This window comes from Myodes glareolus, chromosome 21, assembly GCF_982192425.1.
Source record: "Myodes glareolus chromosome 21, mMyoGla1.1, whole genome shotgun sequence".
Lineage (NCBI taxonomy): Eukaryota > Metazoa > Chordata > Mammalia > Rodentia > Cricetidae > Myodes > Myodes glareolus.
Genome location: NC_142046.1, coordinates 20,528,450 through 20,538,811, shown reverse-complemented (window position 1 = coordinate 20,538,811; position 10,362 = coordinate 20,528,450). Strand labels below are relative to the sequence as shown.

The following is a 10,362-nucleotide window of genomic DNA, read 5'->3' as shown; positions in this document are numbered from 1 at the left end:
TGGCCGCCTGTGCATGTGGGAGTTGGGGGGAAGGGAGGCCCATGGGAGGGTAAAGCCACCTAGTCTGACTGCACTAGGTGTGAAGGGAGGGGCTGCTGCAAACAGGGAGATCCATCTTTATTCCCCAGCTCTCCACACAGCCTAGCCGCCTGCTGGGTGGGTGGGTCCTCAGTGGGCTTATGGAAAGCAGGGCTGTTCACCCAGCACTGGCTCTGTCTCAGCCATCTTAGCTTCCCCCACAAGGCCTAGTACCCACAGTGAGCCTGTTTGTTCTGGCCTAGCTCCACTTCTGAAAAGTGGAGGGGGTTTCCAGATCTCCAGGAGTCTGGGTGCATAAGAAGAATTTCCCAAAGGTGGTGGGCCTGTGCTAGTGGGTGTCTGATAAGGTGGTCCATACCTCACATTGGTCCTGCCAGGTGGTAAAGTCGGTCAGTGTACAGAAAGGCCCTAAAGACACAAGATCCTGGAGAACAGAACCCAGGAGAAACGGGGCCTGGGAACTCTCAGGTTAACTGATGACGAGGCTCTGTGTGCCAGGCGGGAGTCAGGGCACCAGGGTGAAGGGTTCTCAGACTCACACTTCTGTCTTGTTCAGGGTCCCACCTCAGACTCTTCAAGCGCCCATGGATTAGGGATAGAAGGCTGACTGGCACCGTGAGGGGGTAGGAAGGAGTGAAGGAGAAAGGGTGGGAGTGACCAGGGGGCCAAGGTGCTGTGTCCTGTGAGCTACGAAAACTGCAGGCCCACCGCAGTCCCCAGAGACTGGGCCCAGAGATGGTACCTCGTGGGTGGAGGTTTCCCTGGCCTCAGAGGCCAGGCAGGAGAGGGAGGGTGGGCTACAACCGCCTATAGCTCCAGCTCTAGAGGATCCTGTGTTCTCTTTTGGCCTCCTCAGACACATGTACATATCACACACACACTTAAAAATGAATTTTAAGCTGGGCAGTGGTGACACATGCCTTTGATTCCAGCACTGAGGAGGTAAAGGCAGGCAGATCTCTTGAGTTTTAGGCCAGCCTGGTCTACAGAGTGAGTTCCAGGACAGCCATACACGCCATACACAGAGAAACCCTGCCTTGAAAAACCAAATAGATAGAGGACAGATAGATAAGGAGGGAGGGAGGGAGGGAGGGAGGGAGAGAGAGAGAGAGAGAGAGAGAGAGAGAGAGAGAGAGAGAGAGAGAGAGATTTAATTCCAGTACTCAGTCAGAGGCAGGGAGAGCTCTATGAGTTTGAGAGAGAGAGAGAGAGAGAGAGAGAGAGAGAGAGAGAGAGAGAGAGAGAGAGATTTAATTCCAGTACTCAGGAGTCAGAGGCAGGGAGAGCTCTATGAGTTTGAGGCTAGCCTGGTCTACATAAGAAGTTCAGACCAGCCAGAGCTACATAGTGAGACCCTATCTCAAAATAAACAAGAAAAAAGGGGGTTGGGGACATGGTTCAGTGGTCAAACACCTGCCTAGGATGCTTGAGGTTCTAGGTTCAATCTGCAATCCCGTCAACACAACAGCAAATGTGGCAGGCACCTGAGGATGACCACACACACACACACACACACACACACACACACTCAGAGAGAGAGAGAGAGAGAGAGAGAGAGAGAGAGAGAGAGAGAGAGAGAGAGATCCTGAATTTCCAGAGCCTGGTCCCCAGGAGTCAATGAAGTGCACTAATTCCTGTCCTAAAGACTGCTTTAAGCTTCTGAATTTGCGACAGCCCTAAGGTATACCCTACCATTTTATTTTCGAAGCTTCCAAAACAGTTGCTAGAAAAAAACAGTGTGCACCCTGGGTCCTCTGCACAAGCTCGTGATTTGGAACACTTTTTTTGTTGTTTTTTCAAGACAGGGTTTCCCTGTGTAGCTTGACTTTCCTGGGACTTGATCTGTAGGCCCGGCTGGCCTCGAACTCACAGAGATCCACCTGCCTGCCTCTGCCTCCTGAGTGCTGGGATTAAAAGCCATGCCTAACCTGTGGTTGTTGGCTCAATCTGTAAACACCGTTCTTGTGCTAGCCCATCAGAAAGTAAGTAGCATCTCAGAAACTCGCAGCTGCCCCCTCCCGCGAGTGCAAGAACTTCTCTCTGGGGACAAGGACGCAGTGCTGACACCCCAGTCTGAGGCATTTCCTATGTAGCTATTAAAAAACGCTCCAGGACACAGGAGCTGTGAGGCTACCACCTTCCCCACCTCAAGCCCAGTAGGCTGAGGAGTTGAGCAGGCCTCGAAGGAACAGAAGTGTCTGGGTGGCCAGTGACCGGAAGCTTCTGTAAGAACAGCCGCAGCCTCAGGCTGGAGCCCAGACAGGGCAGCCATGTGTGCATCCTGCAGGGCTACAAGGCCATCACTATTGCCCTGACCCCCACTTTGTCCCAAATCACCCATTAACCAGCCAGGGCCTGCAACAATCCAGCCAAACAGTGACCCAGCGCCCGCCAACTCCATGGTCACTGGAGGTGGCCTGGCCTGCAGTCAGGATACTAAGGGACTCGCTTTCTGCCATTTTCAGTCTGGTATTAGCAAAACACCATGGTGAATAAATGAGCTTCGTAGGATGCAGTGCCAAACAGGAAAGAGCAGCGAGGTGGCCTAGTTTGCTTCCTGTGGCTGTGGTAAGCACCGTGACCAAAAAGAACTTAGGGACTAAAAGATTTATTTTATCTAACTATCATTTGGGGAAGCCAAATTCCTGCAGGCAGGAACTGAAGCAGAGACCATCGAGGGACACTGCTTCCTGGCTTTCTTTCCATGATTTGCTCAGCCTGCTTTTTTATACGATCCAGGACCACCTGCCCAGGGATAGCACCACCCACAGTGGGCTGGGCACCCCCTCTTACATCAACCAGGAATCAAGAAAATGTCCCATAAATTTGCCTACAGGCCAGTCTAGTGGAGGTGTTTTCTGAACTGAGGCTCCCTCTCCCTAGACGACCCTGGCGTTTGTCACTAACTAGCACATTAGGCTCGGTGGTAATACCTGTAGCCCCAGTACTCAGAGGAGGATGGGGGTTCAAGGAGGCTGTGGGCTGCAGAAGAGCCTGTCTAAAATCAAAAACAGGAAAGAAAGAAAAAAGAAAATCTCCTGCCTCTAGGACCAGTTAGAGTCGTCTTTTTCTTTCCTTTTCCTTTTTCTTAGTTTTTCTTGGTTTTCGAGACAGGGTTCTCTGTAGCTTTGGAGTCTGTCCTGGAGCTTGCTCTGTAGACCAGGCTGGTCTCGAACTCGTAGAGATCCTCCTGGGGTTAAAGGTGCACCACGGCCGCTCAGCTAGAGCTGGAGTTTCTTATGCTACAGGCATCTCTGACACAGTCCCTCACCCTTTTCTTCCTGCCCCTCCGCCAGGACAGGTTTGGTCAGTGCTAAGATCTGGGTGGGTCTGATCATTTCCTGGGTCAGCTGCAGCTGGATATCTTTGGGAGGAATAGTGTGGGCTGTGACACACCCACAGCCAGGAGTCCTGGTGGCGCTGGCAGATGACAGCCTATTCTGGAGCATCCCACTGGGGGAGGGACCCCTCTCTCTCTCTCTCTCTCCCTCTCTGTCTCTCTCTCTCTCCCTCTCTCCCTCCTTTCCTCCTTCCCTCATTCCCTCCCTCTCTGTCTCTCTCCCTCCCTCCCTCCCTCCCTCCTCCCCCCTCTCTCTATCTCTCTGTTTTAATTTTTATTTTCATGTGTATAGGTGTTTTGCCATGGGTATTGGGTCCCCTGGAACTGTAATTATAAACAGTTGTGAGTTGCCATGTGGGTCCTGGGAATTGAACCCGGTCCTCCAGAAGAGTAGTCAGTGCTCTTAACCATTGAGCTATCTCTCCAGCCCTAAAAGTTCTATAATTTTTTTTTTCGAGACAGGGTGTCTCTGTATAGCCCTGGCTGTCCTGAAACTTTTTGTAGACCAGTCTGGCCTCGAACTCACAGAGATCTGCCTGCCTTTGCCTCCCAAGTGCTGGGATTAAAGGTGCACCACCACCGCCTGGCCAATGTCTCACCTCTAGCAGTGAGACAATGAGGTAACAGCCTGTTAACACATTTTCTACGTGTTAGTTGGCATTCTCAGAGTGCCCTCTGCTTTAAAAATTGTGGACTTATGCACTTACAATTTTTCCTTATTATTTGTGTATGTGTGTGTGTGTGAGAGAGAGATAGAGACTGAGACAGAGAGAAGAGAGAATATGAATGTGTGTGTGTTTAGGCCTGTACATGCCAGAGAGAGAGAATATGTGTGTGTGTTTAGGGATGTATGTGCCATGATTTTGGAGTTGAGAGAGGGAGAATATGAGTGTGAGTGTGTGTCTGGGCCTGCACTTGCCATAATTTCAGAGTTGGTTCTCCTTCAACCATTGGCTCCAGTGGTCAAAGAAGAGTTGTTAGGGTTGTGTTTGAATGCAAGTGCTTTTGACCACTAATTCATCGCTTGGTGGCCATTACATTTTGTTGTTGTTTGTTTTTGAGACAGGATCTTTGTGGGTAGCCCAGGCTGCCTGTTTCCTAAATTCTGGGATTATAGGCAGGCACCACCGTGCCTGGCTTGGCTTGGCCTGTGTCACTTTGTTCTGCTCTGAGCTGCCTCTGCTTTCTGGACCATATACACACAGATCAGCCCTTCCTCTCTTCCCCTCTGGGCTTCTCTAGCTGCTCAGACGGCTGGGGGGCCATGAATGATACATGAATTCTTCATAGTTCTGGAGACTAGGAGTCTAAGACCAGAAGTCTCTATGTGGGATCCTGGCGGGTCTCCTTGGTAAGATTACAGATCCTACTCATGAAGGCTCCACCCTTATACTCAAGTTGGCTCTGATAAGCCCCACCTCCTAACCCTTTACCATGACTAAGAGGGTTTCAATACATGAATTCTGGGGAGACATGGCATGGTAGAACCCTTTGGGGAGATCAAGAATCTTGGTACCACACCTAGATATTTTCTACAGGCAGAACTCAAAAGTATCTGAGCATATCCCTACCGATACTAAATGTGCTCTAGTCCCCCTCCCCCCTCCCCCTAACCCCTAGCAAGTTTGTGTCTCCCTTCAGAACAGAGCTGATGGGCGCCAGGTATGGTGCCACACACCTATAATCTCAGCTCTTCAAAACTGAAGGGAGGAGGATCAGGAGTTCAAGGCCAGCCTGGGTTACATGAGATCATATCTTAAAAAAAAAAAAAGATTGAAACTTTGTACAGCAACAGGATTTTTATAAGAGACAATCTTGATTGCATCAGGGAGTCAGGTACAGCAGGGAGACATGAGCCAGTCTTGGGTCTAGCAGCACCTAGAAGGTGTTTTGTATATAGTAGTGATTTCTGGGCAAGGTTCTATGGTCTGGTTAAGTCATGAGGTCAGTTAAGGTGGTTGGCATTACATTTTTTGGAAGGTAGGGTACTGGTGGAGTTGGGATTGAAGGGTCCCACACATTAAGGAATTGCTCTACCTCTGAGCTAGCTGTATCCAACCCTTTTACTTTGTTTCTCTGTTTGAGGCAAAGCCTCACACAGTCCCTCTGGCAGGCTTTGAATTTATCATCCTCCTGCCTCAGCCTCCTAAGTAGATGGAATGGCAGACCTGCATCACCAGGCCTGGCTGCTCTTCTCATTCCTTTAAAATGTGTACAACTATTGGGCGTGGTGGCTCACGCCTTTATTCCCATCACTCAGGAGGCAGAGGCAGGTGGATCTACCTGGGTTCGAGGCCAACCTGGTCTACAAAGAGAGTTCCAGGACAGCCAGAGGTACACAAAGAATCCCTATCTCAAAAAACCAAACAAACAGATATCTTAAAACAAAACAAACCAATAAACTATTTACAAGCCACACAAGTGCACGTGATGTCTGGACAGAGCAAAAGTTGGTGTGTACTTGTTGGAAGTTGCCGACAGATGTCTCCAGCTCAGAGTGGGCCAGCAGCAGCTCACAAGCTCGCGTGCTAATTATGCTTTTTGTCAGTTCTCTGTGTTTTCCTGTTGGTTTGCTGTGGTTGCCATACAACGAGAAGAGAGACTGCGGTTAGGGCAGGCTGGCTCCACTAAATGCCAGAGGAAAGATGTGCTTCAGGCCTTCTGTGACTCCTGGACTTTGCTGGGTGGTCTTCCGTCATCCTTGGAGCATAGGTGTGTCATCTTGCCCTCCTCTGCCATCATGTTCACAGGATGTTCTGTGAGCCCGTCTCTGTGTTCAAATCTCCCCTGCCCCTTTCCGGTGCTGAAAATCAAACCCCAGGCAGGCTCTCTACCACTGGAAAATACCTGAGCTACAATTTCTCCTTTTGAAAGGACATAGTCACATTGAATTAGAGCCTACTGGATGGTCTCATTCTCAATTTGATTGTCTCATTAAGGACACTATCCTCCAATAAAGTTATAGGTCATGGGGATTAAGATTCCAATACATGAAGCTTTGGGGGGAACACGACAAACCTGTAATACCAGACTCTGTTGACATGCACATGTGGGCCATCTCCTATCCCATTCCCTGTGAGGGGCACAGTTCAGTGGTGTAGCGACGACCCCTGTATCTGTGAACATGACAGCAGAACCCTGATGACTCCTCCCACCCACGACTGACGCAGCACGTCCATAGCTCTGCTCGTCACAGTAGAGCCTGCATCACTCTGCCTTGTTTCTTGAGATGTGTTTGTTTCTTTTTCTCCACATCACTGTCCATGTTGTCTGTCCACTTCACCTTTTCTTGTGCATTTATAAAGGACAGCTTTGCAGAAATAGATAAACTCTGGGCATGTCCGGTGACCACTGGCAGCTGGGAAAGGCTTCAGGGGCTACAGTGCTGATCTGTCTGCACTGATAGAAAACCACAAAGCAAAAAGCTGGCCATGTCAGTGAGAAGCCAAAATATGGCTCTAGGAATTAAGGCGAGAGACAGAGGAGAAATTGGCACAGATTCAAGCCCCACGGATGTCAGAGCTGCATTCTACCTGTCTGGAAGCTCCTCCACTGAGGCCTGGGAAGTGACCAGACAGAGCTAAGGAAGGGGGACGCCTGGGACAGCCGAGGCACTGGCCAGAGGCAGGCATGAGAGCAGGTGAGTGGGCAGGTATGGAGCCACCTTGGCTACACTACCCAGCCTGGATGGCACCAACCTACCAGAGAGGAAGAAACAATCACCAGGTCCTGGTCTTAGCCGTGGGCAGAGCCAGTCCTCTGAGCACACGTTCTGAAGGCCAAGTCTGGAGGGCTGGCTGCCTGCTAGCAAACGCAGGCAGAGACACAAGGAATGCAAGGCAGCTCGCGCTGTGGACCCTAGTGGGCTCGGAAAGCCTGAGGGAGCGGCAGGTGTGTGCCTGGTGGGGTCAGATCACCCTCTCCTTTTCCTTCCCACTGAGGACCACATCCCCAGCTCCTCATTCAGCAGGTAGCTAACCCTTGCTGATGCCATCTGAAGGTTAAGAGCAGGAAGTCTACTCTGAGCCTGTGTGGACAGGATGGTGGCATGGAGTCCTCTGCCAGCTGGGTTAAACACCAAAACCAGGTTTATCAGCTGGCCAGCCCTGAACATGTGAGGAATGTGGGCCCGCCCTGAGGGCAGAGGGCTCTACCTAACTGGGCTTTGTCGGAGGGAGGGGGCATCTCTTCCTGAACGGCTTATCACACAGATGGGGAAACTGAGGCATTTCCCACTCATCCCTACTTCCTGGCTTCCTGGGATAAGAACTGGACAATGGAGATGTACTGCAGAGGACTGAGGTCAGTGTAGGGCAGAACCTTCCCAGGCTAGTAGTCCCCAATGCCCCTGTCTCTCCTCTCCCGTCTGTATTCACCTCGCTGGCCCCATCACAATCACACTGAGGCTTCTGCTGTGAGTCAGCTTCCTATACTCACCGCCAGTCCTGAGACTCAGGTTCTCTGTGGTCACTGTTAAGCACGGACACCCTGGTCTTATACAGACAGCTGGCTCTGCCCTGACAACCTATCTGCTGCCTAGGTGGCTCTGTGGGGCGGGCCCACTGACTGTGGAGGGTGGAGCATCCAGGGAGACTTAAAGAGCTCCCAAGGCACACCCTGTGCCCTGTGTTGCTGCCGGATGCCTCAACTCCTACCATGGCCGAAACCACCAAGCTTCAGCTGTTTGTGAAGGTTCTGGGCAGGCTGGGTTGGACGGGGTGTTCTGTGTTCTTGTGTAGGCTAAGGGGTGGGTCTTCCTAAGGGTGCCCCCCCACCATGTTGGGCTGAAGCTGCCCCACACAGGGCTGAACAGAGTCAGGCAGCCTGGGGGAGGAGTTTCCATATGGGAGGGGGATCAGATAGCCTGGGTCTCTAAACCTTGGCTCCTGGACCTGGCACAGCCCTGGGAGAAAGCCCCATGGTGGGGAGCTGTCAATCTGGTAGCTTACACCACACATTTATCTAGGATTCAAGTTCATGTGCCAGGACGGGGCTTGCCGGATAGCTCCATTGGCTCTCAGGCCAGAGCTCAGATCTGAGTGCAGGCAGGTCCTGAGCTCCTCTTTGGCCACTTCCCTGAGCTGTTAGCCTCAATACCCAGTTGTGTGGGTTAATCACCTAGAAGACTCTCTGGCCTACCCCACCCTGCAGCCAGTCTCTGTGACTAGAACTCTCTGGTGCTGGAAGAAAAGGTTGTGGCAGGACCCTAACTTCAGGCCCCGTCCCTACCTGCCTCCAAGTTCCCGGCTTCCCCTGCTTTCCCCATACCAGGGATCAGGTCAAGGGCCCTCACTACACTCTTGTAGATGCCAGGCCCAACCAGGCCAGAGTCCTAGCATGCCTCCAGAGTCAACAGCAGTGGGAGGCAGGTTCCCACCCAGTCAGGTGTCAGGATTCCTGGGTCTGCTCCCAGCCCAACACCCCGCTCCACCCACCCAGGCCAGCGAAGACGGCGAGAGTGTAGGACACTGCCCTTCCTGTCAGCGGCTCTTCATGGTCCTACTCCTCAAGGGTGTGCCCTTCACACTCACCACAGTGGACACACGAAGGTGAGACACAGCCCTGGACCCCTCCCTGGCTTCTGCCCACCTCGGGCCAGCCACCTCCCTTCTGCCTGGTGTCCACAGGGCACTGGATGTGCTGAAGGACTTCGCGCCAGGCTCGCAGCTGCCCATCTTGCTCTATGATGGGGATGTCAAGACGGACACGCTGCAGATCGAAGAGTTTCTGGAGGCGACGCTGAGGCCACCTGAGTGAGCACCCGAGGGGCGGCAAAGCACGGATGGGACTCCCTGGGGGACGCTTGGGAGAATGCTTAGGAAGGGTGTGTTGAGACATGGTGTGAGGATCTGACTGGAGGTCTCAAACCACTGCCACCTACAGCTTCCCTAGCCTGGCACCTAGGTACCGGGAGTCCAACACAGCAGGAAACGACATCTTCCACAAGTTTTCTGCCTTCATCAAGAATCCCGTGCCTACACAGGACAATGGTGAGACCCAGCCCAGCCCTGACAGGCAGGAGGGTTACCCAAGGCCAAACTTGAGTCCTTACTATGCCATTGCTCCCAAGCCCTGTGTCAGCAGCTGCTCCGGGCCCTGACCAGGCTGGACAGCTACCTGCGCACTCCACTAGACCATGAACTGGCACAGGAACCACGGCTTCGCGAGTCCCGGCGCCGATTCCTGGATGGTGACCAGTTCACACTGGCTGACTGCAGCCTGCTGCCCAAGCTGCACATCGTGGATGTGAGTGGGGCGCCAGCTGGTAGGTGTGGGGAGAAGGGCTCTGTGTGAGGCCCTCCTCACACTCTGTCCGTACCTACAGACCGTGTGTGCACACTTCCGCCAGATGCCCATCCCCGAGGACCTGGGTGCTGTCCGCCGTTACCTGGACAGCGCGTTGCAGGAGAAGGAGTTCAAGTACACATGTCCCCACAGTGCAGAGATCCTGGCAGCTTACCGGCCCGCTGTGCACCCCCGTTAGCCCCCCAACTCCACACACTCCTCTGCGGCCTATAAAGGCATCTCTGCCCCCAAGTAAGCGTGTCCTGAACATCCAAGTGGCCAGAGGCCCACAATTACGCCAGCCCAACCCCACGGTGAGAAGCATAGTTCAAAATGACAGCCTAAAATGACAGGGGCAGGAGAGTCCGGCAGGCAAGGCCCAGCTTATCCTCCGGGGCTGGCTCAAAGGCCTGGGGCCCCCTACAGCTGCCTGGCACAGAGGCAGAGATCTAGGGGACTGGATTAGTCTCCCAAACCAGTCAGGCCAGAGCTGGGCGGGGTGCCCTGGATGGCCAAGAAGGGTGGGGAGAAGAGCTCCATGGGTTCAACCTCCGGGATCTCAGCCAGGTGGGTGGGGGCAGGCCTACATTCCTTAGCCCCACCACGGACTGCGGGTCAGCCCCATCTCCTCCTATGAGGGGCTTCCACCATCTGATGCTCTGTGGGCGCCTTCCAAACATGCATCTTCCCCAAGACAA

General features: G+C 52.9%; 1 protein-coding gene across 1 annotated transcript; it reads left to right on the top strand.

Moving 5' to 3' along the window:
• Window positions 1-7,946: 7,946 nt before the first annotated feature.
• Window positions 7,947-10,362, top strand: Clic3 (CLIC family member 3). Its single transcript, XM_048426067.3, has 6 exons — window positions 7,947-8,071; window positions 8,819-8,928; window positions 9,007-9,132; window positions 9,263-9,369; window positions 9,450-9,625; window positions 9,705-10,362. The coding sequence occupies exons 1-6, from the start codon at window positions 8,036-8,038 to the stop codon at window positions 9,861-9,863; spliced, it is 714 nt and encodes a 237-aa protein (XP_048282024.2). The 5' UTR covers window positions 7,947-8,035; the 3' UTR covers window positions 9,864-10,362.

Coding starts and splice junctions, on each gene's coding strand:
- Clic3 (XM_048426067.3), top strand. CDS start 8,036: ATGGCCGAAACCACCAAGCTTCAGCTGTTTGTGAAG. Junction 8,072..8,818: donor AGCTTCAGCTGTTTGTGAAG/GTTCTGGGCAGG, acceptor CCACCCACCCAG/GCCAGCGAAGACGGCGAGAG. Junction 9,133..9,262: donor GCGACGCTGAGGCCACCTGA/GTGAGCACCCGA, acceptor TGCCACCTACAG/CTTCCCTAGCCTGGCACCTA.